The 16,942-nt window shown below is 43.0% G+C and overlaps 1 protein-coding gene across 1 annotated transcript in view; it reads left to right on the forward strand.

Annotated features, from left to right (window-relative positions):
• VXN (vexin) overlaps nucleotides 1–14,035 on the forward strand; it is a 29,232-nt gene extending 15,197 nt beyond the window's left edge. Inside the window, exons 4-6 of the mRNA XM_040354341.1 lie at nucleotides 76–140; nucleotides 10,821–10,912; nucleotides 13,331–14,035. Of these exons, the coding sequence (XP_040210275.1) occupies nucleotides 76–140; nucleotides 10,821–10,912; nucleotides 13,331–13,514 (341 nt within the window). The 3' untranslated portion in view covers nucleotides 13,515–14,035. The remainder of the gene's footprint in view (nucleotides 1–75; nucleotides 141–10,820; nucleotides 10,913–13,330) is intronic.
• Nucleotides 14,036–16,942: the final 2,907 nt, after the last annotated feature.

The raw sequence follows: 16,942 nt of genomic DNA on the forward strand, positions 1-16,942 counted from the left end.
AAAAATAATTATTCAAGAAAGAACATACATTCGCTTTAAAATAACACAAATACCTGTTCTGCTTTGTACTTACAGTTGGCACTGAAGACATGAAAACACCAAAGTTTGCCACAAATCATCAGAATGTGCAACACCAAAATGTAAGTAAAATTCAAGTAAAAATGTATTTATAGTGCAAAAGTACTCTCACGATTCAGGTATAACTAGTACAGACAGTACAGTGATGATATATCATTAGTGGAAATTAAGTAAAGCAATGCTATGTTCTGGCAAAGTATACTCTTCACATCCAACTGGATAGTACAATGGGCCCTGCCCTGTGCAGCAATAAACCCCACCACTTATGTTACAATCTAGGAAAAGGTTTTAGAAATATCTCAATTGGAGATACACTAGGGATAAGAACAAATTGGAAAAGTTGTGATCACTTGCGCACATATCCATAGCATATTGGTTGGCACGGCTCCTAGGGTTTATGTCAACAGAACAGTACAGCAAATATTACAGATGGATACTAAGCAATAAAGCACAAATATTTAAAGGTAGATTTCCCTTTTAGGTAGTCATCGTTATAATGCTTTATTCAATAAAGAGTCCTTGTAATTAAAGAGGAAAGATAATGGCTTTTGGTCACTTTTTTAAACTGCTGTTTAGTATGTTTTTTTCTTTATCTACATATTTTTTTTGTTTTACAAGCAAAAATATAACACATGATAATAGATTCACAGAGAACTATGGTCTAGCTAAAAAAAAAAAAAAAAAAAAGTTGCCTTATATACCACTCTGACTGAAACTTTGAAATTAACTAAAGTCTGTTAAGGGATGCGTAACCACTAATTTTAGTTTCAGTTTTTGAGGTCTATGAACAATAGTATTTACAGTGAAATAAAAGCCAAGAAATTTTTAAAAGGAGCTTAAAGCTATGACTGCTTGCTCAAAAGTAACATTTTGAATGTTAAGACAGAATATTTCATATTTACTTTAATATAAGGGAAAAAAAGGCTTTAAAAAAGAACCATGTCGCAAACACAATATCTCTGGAGAAGTTTCTTCCGCGACACTTTCAGCAGTGTCAATCTTCTCTGTTCTCTGCAGTGCTCAGTGGTTCCTCCTGATGAACCACCATGTCAATACTATTAGCTAGATTCAGGTAGAGTTAGGTCGGCGTATCAGTAGATACGCCGACCTAACTCAGAATCTGCGCCGACCTATGTTTAAGTGTATTCTCAAACAGAGATACGCTTAAACATATCTAAGATAGGACGGCTTGCGCCGTCCTATCTTAGGTTGCAATATTTAAGCTGGCCGCTAGGTGGCGCTTCCATTGCGGTCGGCGTAGAATATGTAAATCAGTAGATACGCCTATTCACGAACGTACCTCCGGCCGACGCAGTACATTTACGCCGTTTACGTAACGCTTTATCAGGCCTAATGTTATTCCAACAAATAGTTGGAATAGTAATGTTAAAGTATGGCCGCCGTTCCCGCTTCGAAATTAGAATTTTTTTTACGTCGTTTGCGTAAGTCGTCCGTGAATAGGGATTTACGTAGTTTACGTCCACGTCGAAATCAATAGGCTCGTGCGGCGGACTTAGCCGCAATGCACACTGGGAAATGTAGGCGCCCGGCGCATGCGCAGTTCCAACAATACGTCAATCACGTCGGGTCAAGCCTCATTATCCTAAAACACGCCCCCTCAGACACATTTGAATTAGGCGCCCTTAAGCCCGCCCGCTTTAGGCTACGCCACCGTAACTTAGCAGGCAAGTACTTTGAGAATCAAGTACTTGCCTCGCTAACTTAGGGCGGCGTAGCCTAAACACGCTAAGCTACGCCGCCTTAAAGTTAAGGCAATCTTGCTGAATCTAGCTATATATATCCTGTAATGACTTGGAGGGAGGCAGAGGAACCACTAAGCGCTGCTGAGGACACCTTTGATCTTTGTAAGTGACAGAGTTGCTTTAAAGTAACACTAAGGCCTCGTACACACGATAGGTTAACCAGAGGAAAGCGATCTAAAGGACTGTTGTCCTAGGTTAACCTATGAAGCTGGCTGATGGTCCGTCGTGCGTACACACCATCAGCTAAAAAAACGATCGTGTCAGAACGCGGTGACGTAAAACACAACGACGGGCTGAAAAAAAGTTCAATGCTTCCAAGCATGCGTCGACTTGTTTCTGAGCATGCGTAGTTTTTTAACCGATGGTTGTGCGTACTAACGATCGGTTTTGACCTATCGGTTAGCAATCCATTGGTTAAATTTTAAAGCAAGTTGTCATTTTTTTAACCTAAGGTTAACCACTTCCATACTGGGCACTTAAACACTCTCCTGACCAGACCAATTTTCAGCTTTCAGGGCTCTCACACTTTGAATGACAATTACTCAGTCATGCAACACTGTACCCAAATGATTTTTTTGTCCTTTTTTTCCCACAAATAGAGCTTTCTTTTGGTGGTATTTGATCACCTCTGTGTTTTTTATTTTTTGCGCTATTAATGAAAAAAGACCGAAAATTTCGAAAAAAAATGTTTTTTTCTTAGTTTCTGTGATAAAATTTTGCAAAATATTAATTTTTCTTCATAAATTTTGGCCACAATTTATACTGCTACATGTCTTTGATAAAAATAACCCAAATTTTTTGGAAATTATTTGGTCTGTGTGAAAGTTTTAGAGTCTACAAGCTATAGTGCAAATCATAATAAATTATCGCATCTGATCACACCTGATGTTTTGAAGGCCTATCTCATTTCTTGAGACCCTAACAAGCCAGGAAAGTACAAATGCCCCCCAAATAACCCCTTTTTGGAAAGTAGACATCCCAAGGTATTTAGTAAGAGGCATGGTGAGTTATTTGAAGTTGTAATTTTTTTCCCAAAACACTTTGCAAAATTAAGATTTTTATTTTTTATTTAAAAAATTTCTCAAAAGTGTCATTGTAATAGCTTATTTCTCTCACATGGCATGTGCATACCACAAATGACACCCCAAAATACATTCTGCTACTCCTCCTGAGTAAAACGATACCCCATGTGTGAGACTTTTCCACTGCCTGGCCACATACCGATGCCCAACCTGCAGGGAGCGCCATCAGGGGTTTTAGGAGCATAAATTGCACATCTAACTAGTTGACAACCTATTACAATTTAGAAGGCCCTGGAACACCAGGACAATGGAATTACCCACAAAATGACCCCATTTTGGAAAGCTAACACCCTAACGTATAATCTATGAGGCATAATGAGTCTTTTGAACGGTTCATTTTTTTCCAGAAGTTTTTGGAATATGTGGAAAAAAAATGAAAACGCATTTTTTTTACACAAAGTTGTCCATTGATAAGATATTTCCAACACATAGCATGTACATAGCAAAAATGACACCCCAAAATACATTCTGCTATTCCTCCTGAGTAAAACGATACCCCATGTGTGAGACTTTTTCACTGCCTGGCCACATACAGATGCCCAACATGCAGGGAGCGCCATCAGGGGTTTTAGGAGCATAAATTGCACATCTAACTAGTTGACAACCTATTACACGTTTGAAGGCCCTGGAACACCAGGACAATGGAATTACCCACAAAATGACCCCATTTTGGAAAGCTAACACCCCAACGTATAATCTATGAGGCATAATGAGTCTTTTGAACGGTTCATTTTTTTCCAGAAGTTTTTGGAATATGTGGAAAAAAAATGAAAACGCATTTTTTTTACACAAAGTTGTCCATTGATAAGATATTTCCAACACATAGCATGTACATAGCAAAAATGACACCCCAAAATACATTCTGCTATTCCTCCTGAGTAAAACGATACCCCATGTGTGAGACTTTTTCACTGCCTGGCCACATACAGATGCCCAACATGCAGGGAGCGCCATCAGGGGTTTTAGGAGCATAAATTGCACATCTAACTAGTTGACAACCTATTACAAGTTTGAAGGCCCTGGAACACCAGGACAATGGAATTACCCACAAAATGACCCCATTTTGGAAAGCTAACACCCCAACGTATAATCTATGAGGCATAATGAGTCTTTTGAACGGTTCATTTTTTTCCAGAATTTTTTGGAATATGTGGAAAAAAAAATGAAATCGCATATTTTTTACACAAAGTTGTCCATTGATAAGATTTTTCCAACACATAGCATGTACATAGCAAAAATGACACCCCAAAATACATTCTGCTACTCCTCCTGAGTAAAACGATACCCCATGTGTGAGACTTCTACACAGCCTGACCACATATAGAGATCCAACATGCAAGGAACACCGTCAGGTGTTCCAGAGACACATAGCATGCACATACCAAGAATTACACCCCAAAATACATTATGCTGAGCAAAGCGTAAACAAAAGATTACCTTGGTAATAGTAGCGCAGTTCTACACAGCAGGATAGCACTGGTCCAGGCAGCAGGCAGGGACTGGTCAGCAACGTCCAGGCAGGGATACTGCAGGTGGTCAGTTCATGCAACAGGCAGAGGCATGATGGCATAGGTCCTACAGGCAGCAGGAGGGCCTCGTTCAGGACAGAATGGGGACAGGGGTAGAGGCTTCTCCCACCCAAATCTCTTTGAAGCCTCCGGGCAACCAGACCCTAATCTAGCATGAGAAAACAAAAAAGTTTTCTTCATCCAGAAAAACTTTTCTGGCGCCCCTCACATATGTGAGACCCCTGTGTTGAATCCCACTAGTCCAGTAGCAGGGTACAAGATCAGTCCAAGAGGCAGGCAAAAGGCATGGTCAAACAGTCCGAGGTCAGTTCCAGATCAGGCAGAGGCAGTACAGAATCGTTAGGCAGAAGAATGGTCGAAAAACAGTCCAGGGTCAATTCCAAATCGGGCAGCGGTATTACAAAATCATTAGGCAGAAGGGTGGTCCAATAACAAGCCGGGGTCAGTTACAAAGCAGGCAGTGGCATAAGGGGTGAGAAGGCAGGAACGGAGGATTACGTTTACCATACTAAACTAATACTTTAGTTTAGTATGGTAACGTTTGAAACAGTCAATTATACAGAGGCCTGGTTGTGAAGGACACTCTGCACAATAATAAACTGTGTCCCGTCTGACTCCTACACTGGCACACACTCTACATTTTTTTTGAGCTCGTCTGCCTGATGCTGTGGGAGGGACCTTATCCGGGAAGTGCCGTTCGGAGAGCCGACTTAGGACATCTGATCGGATGTGTTGGGGCAGGTCGTCCGGGAATATCAGGGTAGTGGTAATTTCCTCCAGGTAGCCAAGGAAGGGTAGGGGGTTTTGGGTGGATTTGCGGTAAATAATATGGGAGTTGTAGACGGCCAAATGAAAAAAATAAATTGCTACTTTCTTGTACCAATGGTACATGCGTCTTGTGGGTAGATATGGTTCCATCATTTGATCATTTAGGTCGACTCCCCCCATGAACAAATTGTAGTCCTGAATGCAGGTGGGTTTTTGGATGGTGGTGCCACGCCTTCTGCGGGTTTCTACCAAGGAATCGTTGTGGATGGACGACAACATGTACACGTCTCTTCTGTCCCTCCACTTCACTGCCAGAACCTCCTTGTTCCGCAGACTCGCCGATTCCCCTTTCTTCAGCTTTGTATTCACAAGGCTTTGAGGAAAGCCTATCCGGTTCTTTCTGGCGGTGCCACATGCTGGCGTCTTCTTTCGGTGCAGGTTGTGGAACAGAGGAAGAGACGTGTAGAAATTGTCCACGTACAGGTGGTATCCTTTATCCAGGAGGGGGGTGATGAGTTGCCAGACAACTTTTGCACTTGATCCCAAGTAGTCTGGGCAATCGGGGGGATTCAGCTGGGTGTCCTTCCCTTCGTACACCAAAAAGGAATACAAGTACCCTGTGGCTCGTTCACATAACTTGTACATCTTCACCCCATAGCGGGCTCTTTTGCTTGGCATGAACTGTTTGATCTTAAGTCGGCCACAAAATTTTACTAGGGACTCGTCGACACAAATGTGTTGTTCCGGGGTATATATTTGGGGGAATAATTCTGAAAAATAATCTAATAAGGGGCGAATTTTGAAAAGCCTATCAAAATTTGGGTCATTTCGGGGAAGGCACTGGGTGTTATCATTGAAGTGGAGGAACCTCAGGATCATGAAATATCGGTTTCGGGGCATTGATGCAGAAAAGACGGGCATATGATAAATGGGGCGTTTGGACCAAAATGAATGTTTTTCGTTTTTTGGGTTGAGTCCCATACAAAAGGTGAGGCCTAAAAAAATTCTGAACTCCTCCACTGTTAGATCTCTCCAATTGTAGGGACGGGCATAGGACGATGTGGGGTTGTTGGTGATAAACTGTTGGGCATATAGGTTGCACTGGGCCACAACGCTAGAAAGCAGTTCCTCAGTAAAAAATAAATTGAAAAAATGTATTGGGGAAAAATTGTCCGTGTTTACCTGGACTCCTGGCTGGGCAGTAAAAGGGGGAATGTTGGCTTCTCCGGAATTTGGAGGAAGCCACAAGGGGTACTGAAGGGCATAGGGAAGGCTTGCATGGGTCCTTGGCCTTTGCTGCCGAGGTACTGCAGTGCTGGTGGATGGCACTTCGGTGCTGGTGGATGGCACGACGGGGCTGGTGGATGGCATGACGGGGCTGGTGGATGGCATGACGGGGCTGGTGGATGGCATGACGGGGCTGGTGGATGGCATGACGGGGCTGGTGGATGGCATGACGGTGCTGGTGGATGGCACTGCCTCACCAGAGCGCCTTCTTTTGGCGGGCTGATTATCTTCCCCCTCTGAGCCTGTATCGGTTCCACTGCTGTAGACTGGCTCGTAGTCTACATCCACATCCGAATCCAGCTGTGAATCGGAAGACGAGAGCTCCCCGTTGCTCTCGTCACTTGCGGCAATAATTGCAAATGCCTGCTCGGTGGAATAGAGACGCTTAGACATTGTTGCTGGCGACAGATGTGCACTGAGGCGACACAGATGGGCAGAGATGGGTACTGAGGTGGCAGAGATGGGTACTGAGGTGGCAGAGATGGGTACTGAGGTGGCAGAGATGGGGTGGAATAGATGTGCACTGATGAGGCGGCACAGATGTGCACTGATTGATTGCACAGATGTGCACTGATGAGACGGCACAGATGTGCGATGATTGATTGCACAGATGTGCACTGATGAGGCGGCACAGATGGCACTGATGAGGCGGCTCAGATGGCACTAATGTGGCGAAACAGGTGGGCACTGAGATGGGTACTGATGTGCACCGATGAGGCGGCACAGATGTGCACTGAGGTGGCACAGGTAGGCACTGATGAGGTGGCACAGGTAGGCACTGATGAGGTGGCACAGGTAGGCACTGATGAGGTGGCACAGGTAGGCACTGATGAGGTGGCACAGGTAGGCACTGATGAGGTGGCACAGGTGGGCACTGATGAGGTGGCAGGTGGGCACTTGGCAGAGGTGGGCACTTGGCAGAGGTGGGCACTTGGCAGAGGTGGGCACTTGGCACAGGTGGGCACTTGGCACAGGTGGGCACTTGGCACAGGTGGGCACTTGGCACAGGTGGACACTGGTGGACACTGGTGGCACAGGTATCACTGGGCACTGATTGGGTACTGAGGTGGCAGGTGGGCACTTGGCACAGGTGGGCACTTGGCACAGGTGGGCACTTAGCACAGGTGGGCACTTAGCACAGGTGGGCACTTAGCACAGGTGGGCACTTAGCACAGGTGGGCACTGGGGGCACAGGTGGGCACTGGGGGCACAGGTGGACACTGGTGGCACAGATGGACACTGGTATCACTGGGCACTGATTGGGCACGTTTTTTTTTTTTTCACAGATGCTTTTTTTTACTCACTTTACTTTTACAGACAATCTCTCTCCTCACACGCGCTGTGTGTGTGAGGAGGGAGAGCCGGCAATGAGAGATGATCTCATATGTTTACATTTGAGATCATCTCTCATTGGCCACAGAATCGCGCTGTAAATAGCCGCTGTGATTGGCTATTTACCGCGATCTGTAATTGGCTGTGTCCAAGGGACACGGCCAGTACAGGAGTTCCCCGATGCGCGCTCGGGAGCGCGCGCGGGGAACGAGGAAAGGGGCGGCCGTAAAAACACGGCCTCCCAGGGATTCAGAGCCACCCGACGGCCGTACAAAGTCGTACAGCCGTCGGGAACTGGTTAAATAACCTATGGGCCCTACACACGATCTGTTTGGACCGATGAAAACGGTCCTTCAGACCGCTGTCCTCTGGTTAACCTATCGTGTGTACGAGGCCTAAGCCTTATCCTTATTCTCCAAAAAATAATCCATACACTTACATTACTTAATGGCTCTGTAATATATTTTTCATGCTTACTATGTGTTTTCCTACCCCCTTGTAACTTCCTCCATGAGCTCCTGAACCTTTCTTTTTTCCCTCACTTCCATGTGTATAGTAAATTAGTTGCAGTCATGTTCCCTGCTCTATGCACACTATATATTCCATATCCCATTGTCCATCTCTGGAGCAGTGGCAACGTTCCCACCTACAGTGGTGCCATGAAGAACTAACATAGCCACCCTACAGGAAGTCAGATTACAGCAAAAAAAAAAAGTTTTTGTAGATTTGGAGCAGGCTGAAGCCTCGTACACACGGCCGAGGAACTCGACGGGCGAAACACATCGTTTTGCTCGTCGAGTTCCTTGTGAGGCTGTCGAGGAACTCGACAAGCCAATTTTCTCCATTCCCGTCGAGGAAATAGAGAACTTGCTCTCTTTTTGGCTCGTCGAGTTTCTCGACAGTTTCCTCGACGAAAATGTACACACGACCGGTTTCCTCGGCAAAAAAATATCTCCCAGCAAACTTCTTGCTGGTTTTTGCCGAGAAACTCGGTCATGTGTACGAGGCCTGAAAGTACTAGAAGGTACTTTTTTGAGTTAAGAATACATACTTAAATATATTGTTTTTTTTTTTTTTTATGTATTTAAACCACATTCACATTAATGAATAAAAAGAAAAAGAAATGATGTACAAAACCAAAGTCCATTCCCTTTTAAAGTTAATGCTTTGTTTATTAAGCCATAACAACCAATAGAAGGCCATTTCATGCAGATGTGACTTCAGAGTAAATTTCTGATTAGTTATTATGGATTACTGCACTTAAGAATGAATACCCATTCTTAAATAATGCTGATAATCTTACTGTAGCACTACATTTAACTGTGATTACTGGAAACCACTCTGCTAAAGTTGTTATTGTATAAAGTGGAACAGTAGCATCCACCTGCTGTCTCTAATGAAGCTGCAAGCCAATATATTTGAATGGATAATTATGCCCCAGCTGCATGTTATGGACTGAAATGACCGTAAATTGTATGTAACTCATAATAGCTATTATTGTCTTCACAGGAGAGACTGTTAAGAGAAATGCAAATCATTAAAGAAACTGTAATATCAGTTCAAAAATCCAACCAGCTTTATAGAATAATGTTGTTTATTATCACATTATCACGAAAATATAAAGGTTAAAATGGACATAGCATTAAAGGTTTTAAAATTCACAATAAATTATTATTATTATTATTATTATTATTATTAATAATAATAATAATAATAATAATAGCCCAGATTCAGCTAGAATTTGCCCCATTCTTACGGAGGCACAGGGCAGCGTTTTTGCCCTGCGCCCCCGCAAAATTTAGTGTGCTACCCGCGATTCATGGAGCAGTAGCTCCATAAATTGCGGGGTTGCTGTGTAAACTTGCCCTGCGTAAGGGCGCCTAATGTAAATGATCCCGTAGGGGGCGGGAATCATTTAAATTAGGGGCGCTCCCGCGCCGAGCGTAGAGCGCATGCTCCGTCGGGAAACTTTCCCGACGTGCATTGCGGCAAATGACGTCGCAAGGACGTCATTTGCTTCAAAGTGAACGTGAATGGCGTCCAGCGCCATTCACGAATCACTTACGCAAACGACGTGAAATTCAAATTTCACGACGCGGGAACGGCGTGTATACTTTAGCATTGGCTGCCCCTACTATTAGAAGGGGCAGCCTTACGCTAAAGACGCCGTACGGAAACTCCGTAACTTGCGTACGCAGGGCCCCCGCGCAACATTGTGAATCGGTGTTAGTATGCAATTTGCATACTATACACTGAGCACAATGGGAGCGCCCCCATCGCAAGAATGCAGCCTAAAATCTGCGTGGCATAAGAGCCTTATGCCACGCAGATTTTAGGCTGCAGTCGGCGTTACGATGTTCCTGAATCAGGAGCATTCGTAACGCCGGAGCAAGTAAGCAATTGCGCTGTGTAACCTATGGTTACGCAGGCGCAATTGCTTCTTGAATCTGGGCCAGTAATCATAAAAATAATAATATTAATATTATTATTATTTGTTTGTTTTACCCAAAAGGGGAAAAGTAACCCCCATGCATATTGAAATGACTGGTGCAGACAGAGGAGACTGTCATAATGATTGGGCTTCTGTGTTCAGACCTCCCAAAGCTCTCTTGGGAATTACTGTGATTTATTATTATGCAAATGCTAAAAAAAAAATTAAATCGCATCTCTACATATTGAATTGATGTATGAATTCCAAATAAATAAACAAGCAATTAAATATATGTATTTTATGTTTCTAAAATAAATAACCTTTTTATATAAAAATGCATAAATACCTGTATGATAATATTTTTTACTACTAAAATAATAATATTTATGCTAAAATTTTGATCTTGGAATCCTAGTAGAAGGTGTGCAAGTCAGCTGTACAGTATACATTACACAAAATCTATCAGTATGATAAATCAGGTTATTATCATGAAAATTAAGCTTTCATGTGTCATATGAAATTTCAATTTGTTTTACATTTTCTCATGTAGAAATCCCTTTCCTCGTCACCAATAGCCCAAAGTGCAAACAAGCAGATCAGCAGAATTTTGCCAGCCGACGACGTCACTCCTGCCACCGATGGGTAAGTCCCCTCCTCCACTCTGCAGCGTTTATCCAGCAGCTGCCTCTTGTGTGACAATAGCTGTAGTGTGCAATTGAAGTGGGTCAGGTCCCTAATGTCCTCTGAACTTAAGAGAATAACAGGTGGCCTGGGTTAGGGGTCAACTATTCAGCATAAAACTCTGCCAACTACCAATGATCTCATTAGAAACTTTGCGCAGCTGAATCTAATCCCCGACATAGATGATGTTTTTTATTTTAGGTGTACTATAATAACTATATAAAAATGTGCATAATCAACAAATTGCAGTTTTTTTTATTAAATGTCAGTTTTGTGGGCCTGCTCAATATCTTGAATGCAGTCGTAAAAAAATAAAATGCACAGATTGCACTAATTGACACTTGTCTTCTCCTTCTGCAGCTGGTTTGGCCTTTCTTAGTAATAGCCGGCCTTAAAAGACATGGATTTATGGTATGGATGCCAAAGCTGCAGGGATGATAGCAGAGACCATAAAAAGCAAAATATGAATTCAGTTGATTGGGACATTCAATATTTTAGTTATCTATTAGCTTTGGAAATTTGAATCAGCTCTTATGTAAGCCAATCATTAGCAGAGTTGGTCTAATATTTACTTTATTTTTCAGACATATGCATTGTAAAGCGCTGCACAAACAGTTATATAAATCATGCAGAATAATAAAAATCATATTATTAATAATAATAATAATAATAATATACTATGCATCAGGACCTTTAGTCATAGGGCAAAGGGAAATGTACAAAGGGTAATAACTGCTTAGAAGTGGTTAGAATTTGTTTTACTGATCGGATATCCCTAAGGCCCCTTTTACACTGGGGCGGCGTCGGCGGTAAAACGCTGCTATTTTTAGCGACGCTTTATCGTCAATTTTGCAGCGCTATTCGTCCACTAGCGAGGAAGGATTAAAAACCTTGCAAACTGGCTTGAAAGTGGCGCTCTGTTAACTATCAGTTATTAATAATACCAATAGTACCAGCTTGTTTCTTAATTTCAAAAATATTATGCTAAAACATGAGATCACCTTAGAGTGCCTACTTTCCATTTTGGGGCTGTTTGCACTGTGTTAGTAGTTTTATTTGATATGTTTTACATTTTTTTTTTCTATTTGTGCCCTTTTTTTTCATTTATATAGTAAAAAATACAAAAGAAAGCAAAAGAAAGCCATATCCATCTAAAAAAAAAATATATATAGATAAAGATACAAAAATGTATTTGGGTACAAAATGACCAAGTACTTTTCAGTTAAACTATCACAGCACTGAAAATGAAACAATTGCCTGGTAATGAAGGAGTATACTCAAGTGGTTAAGAAATACATCTAGGCCCAGATTCACAGAGAGCAAGGCGCAAATTGCGCCGCCGTAGACCAAACACCGTACGGTACGACAACGTATCGCGGAGAGGCAAGCATTGCATTCAGCAAGCCAGTGCTCCCAAAGCTGCGCCAGCGTGGCGTAGGTTTCGCAGGTGCACGCCTGCGTAGGTGGAAGTGGACGTGACCCCACTCAAATGATGGGCCGAGCGACAGACAGGTACGTATCACGAACTGCGCATGCGCCGTGACGTGGACGCATACACAGCACCCCCCTGCGCCTGCTCACAACCACGCCGGCACAACTGCCTAAGCTACGTCTGATTACCGCGTACGCCGTGAACATAACGTACGCTCAGCCAGACACGCGTCCAATGCACAATATGCGGGCTTGTGTTTCCTGGTGCAGACCTGTGCATGTCTGTTGCCGGGTTGCACCTCATTTATGGGGAATAACTTTATGCCGGATGTACAACTTACGCGAATCTCGCGTAGCATGCGCCGGGCACACGCACGTTTGTGAATCTGCGTATTTCCCTCATTTGCATGTTTGAATGGCTAATCAATGGGAGCAACCCCATGCGTCCAGCCCATATGTGCGCCCACCCTACGCTGGCGTGTGCAAGCTACGTCGGCGGGGTGTAGCCTGTTTTTAGGCGCATGTTGGTTCATGGGTCTGCCGCACACATACGCCGGCACACATTTGCACTTACGTCGGCGTAACGTGCTATACGTCGGCGTAAGTGCTTTGTGAATCTGGGCCATAGTATTAATTTTCATTCAAATTATATGAATAACATATCATAACTGAGCTTTATACATTTCTCATGCATAGTTAGACAGTTACCTTCATAGCAGAGATCAAAATTTGGCACTTCAACCCAAACACCTAACAAAAGATAAAAATCTAGCAGACCATATTAGGAAAACAATGGCAGATGGAGCTGGAAACAAAAGCATTAGAAATGGGACCTTTGTGTAGTGCAGTCATCAATGATGTAAATCCGTGTTTACCCAATTTAGTGAAGTTACCGGATGCAGTGGGAAGTGATTTGGCCACTCAGTGCTCCTCTCTTTTCTGTTGCAGGTGCAATAATCACAGGCTTGTTCACACTGAAGAGGACGTTTGCTTTGAAAATGAGGCCAATTTATTACTGACTGCAGGCAGCACACCAAAAAAATCCCCCAGCCTACTGCAGAAAATGGGTCTGAAACTCAGGAAGACTACAGAATATATTGGTGCTTCAAACTGTGCCTTCGAGGAAGAATAAACAAAGCACTACGATGAGTACTCTACTCATTCAGACCAATGCTTGACTGTGACCAAAATGTTTTACTATTTATTTTCCTACTAATGCACTCAGGTCTACAGAAGAAATGTGTCCAGCCTACAAGTTTTTGACCACATTTTTGGACTATGCATATCATGAAGCGTGTGGCTTTGCCCACTTAGGAAATACAGAACCATTATATACTGCCATCCCCTGCCTTGCCATTGTGTGTGACTGCTGAAGACAAACTTATCACATATGTATATGAGCAATAAAGAGTGTTGCTTGTTTTTAGACCTTCAGGTGAGTATAATGAAATGCTAGGATGTGGCCAACAACAGAGGAACAGTCACAGGTTGCTTAACCAAATGACATAAGTACTATGTAGTATTAGAAGAAAATACTCAAAATTGGTGCCACTAACCCATACTGCTTTTTCATGTTAAGTTCTGCTATGCTTTAAGGGGAAACTATAGTAAGCATGTTTGCTGTTCTACATTTGCATGATTTTACTGCAATCACTCTTCGGACCGTTTTCATCGGACATGTCTGCTGGGATCTTTTGGTCTGATGTGTGTACACACCATCAGACCAAAATCCCCGCGGACAGAGAACGCGGTGACGTAGACGTCACCGATGTTCTCTAACACGGAAGTTCAATGCTTCCACGCATGCGCCGAATCAATTCGACGCATGCGCGGGATTTCGGGCCGCTGGTTATACACCATAACCAGCGGACATGTCCGATGAGTCGTACTAACCATCGGACATGAGTTCCAGGAGGTGATTTACTAAGGTGTAATGTAACGCCAACATGTGTTCACTTCAAACACCCCATCGAGTTAAGCAAAAGGTCTATTTTTCATACCTCTGCACATAAATGGATGTTCAGCGTGAATACCAACTCACTTGATTTCGCTTCAGACTTTGGTAAATCAGACCCCTACAATTTTTTGGGGGGGGGGGTTGTGCGATTATGTGACTGAATGGAGCAGTCTCCATTGAGAACTTTTCTGATCTGAGCTAGTTAGAAAAAATGTAACTGAACTCTAAGCAGATAAAAAAAACACCCACTCCTTCAGGTATGTGTTCATTTAAAAATCATTATTAGCAATTAGTGAAAGCATATGGCTTTGACTTGGTATCATCCTCTTGCAATCTCTTAGGTAGCGAAGTTCAGACTGGAAAAGGGGTTAGTACTCATGTACTACTAGGAACATATTGATAGCAGGAGAACGCAGAGTGACTGAGAGATGAACTCAGGTTGCTGCTTTTCCTTCCGTGTCCACATACAGCAGGGGTATACAACATCGGCCCTTCAGCTGTTGTGAAACTACAAGTCCCATGAGACATTGCAAGACCCTGCCAATCACAGGCATGACTCCTAGAGGCAAAGGGAGTAGTTTAACCACAGCTGGTGAGCCAAGGTTGCCTACCCCTGAAATACAGAATTGGGGTGGAGGGAAAAGCCCACGTACATTCCTTAAAGCAGTATTAAACCCAAAAGCAAAGCTTTATTATATTGCAGCTTACCAATTCTTAAATGTGATGGCTGCATTTGTTTTCTCTTTTAGCTTTCTTTCTTTTATTTTCATTTAAGAAGAGAGCTCCCATATATGTATTTCATCTACACACTATGGCCCGGATTCAGACATCGGCGCATAGTTATGCCGGCGTAGCATATCGAATATACGCTATGCCGACGTAGCGCAGAGCGGCGAGCACAGTATTCACAAAGCACTTGCTCCCAACGTTGCGCCGGCGTAACGTAAATCCATAGGCGTAAGCCGGCCTAATTCAAAGTAGGTGGAAGTGGGCGTGATCCATTTAAATGAAGCGTGACCCCATGCAAATGATGGGCCGAAAGAACGGCGCATGCGCCGCCCCGTGGACGCAACCCAATGCGCATGCTCAGAATCACGTCGGAACGTACGCCTAAGATACGTCGAATCACTGCCTACGACTTGACCGTAACCTACGCCCATCCCTATTCACGTACTACTAGGTAAACGACGTAAAATACGACGGCTGTTCCCTGGTCCATACCTTTGCATGAGTTGCGCCTCATAGATGGGGAATAACTTTACGTCGGGCGTACGACCTACGTAAACAGTGTATATTAATGTGCTGGGCGCAAGTACGTTCGTGAATCGGCGTATCTCACTTATTTGCATATTCAAATCGTAAATCAATGGGAGCGCCCCTTGCGGCCAGCGTAAATATGCGCCCAAGATATGACGGCGTAGGAAACTTATGTGGGTCGTAGGAAGCCTATTTTCAGGCGTATCTAGTTCTGTGGGTACAGCGCATAGATACGACGGTGCACATTTACACTTACGCGGCGTATCTCGACATACGTCGGCGTAAGTGCTACGTGAATCCGGGCCATAGTTGTTTGCCTGGACTTTAGCTTAACCAAACTTGCAAAAACTGTTATGTGACATTCTCTGCTATGGACAAGCTCAAGAAAAACTGCCCTAGACCCTGGCCTTGATCACTGTGTTTTATATGTATTGCATCTAATATTGATGCACTTCTCTTCCACAACAAGCTAATGAGCCTAAACCAAATGTCAGAATGCACTATTATAACTTACAGTGTGTATTGTATTACAGAATAAGACACTGCTTAGTAATGAATCCTGCTATAAAGCTGGCCTTTTGAAAGATCAGATAATAGTTCTAATGGAGGATAATCTAATGCTCTGCTGCTGGAAAGGCTGGCTCTATTTCAGCACTATTATATTTAATTCACTTAATGCTTGACTGGTGTAAAATAACTTAGGATTCACAGGTGGACTATAGGCTGCGCTCCGCCTTAAACAGAAGGTGATACAAACACATGGGTCATCCACGTCCACATATCTCCTTCTGCAGGTGGGTGAGCCGTTCTCCCAGCGGATTCCTGCCAGATGTCCTTCATCTATAGAAACAGACAACATCAGCAATGCTATGAGCAGAGATGATGTGCAAAGTGTAGCAGCCCATAGTAACCATGAACAATGTGCTTTACAGACATCACATCAGTGAAAAAAGCATTCAGAATGCTTGACATGGGTAACTTTGCACATTACTTCTTATTAAATAATTCATTATTTGTGGTCCGGTTTATTTATATATGTCTAACTTATTTATTTATAAATGCTGTATAATATATTTGACTTAACTTGAAATGCTTTTTTATAAAAAAATATTTTTTGTAACGTAAGAAATAGCATTTTTTCCTGTGTATCCAAGGATGTTATTGCTGGTTATGACTTCAGAATTATGAGTGAAATCTGTGTATGTGCTGATGGGTGTATATTGATGTGTGTTTTTTGTATGTCAATAAAATGTTATGAGAAAACAAATTTAAAGTCTGTGCCTTGTTTACTGCATTTAGTACTATATTTTTTGCTCATTTTTGCCAAAAGGCCTCTACAGAAATGA

The sequence above is a fragment of the Rana temporaria genome, chromosome 5 (assembly GCF_905171775.1).
Source record: "Rana temporaria chromosome 5, aRanTem1.1, whole genome shotgun sequence".
NCBI classification, from domain to species: domain Eukaryota; kingdom Metazoa; phylum Chordata; class Amphibia; order Anura; family Ranidae; genus Rana; species Rana temporaria.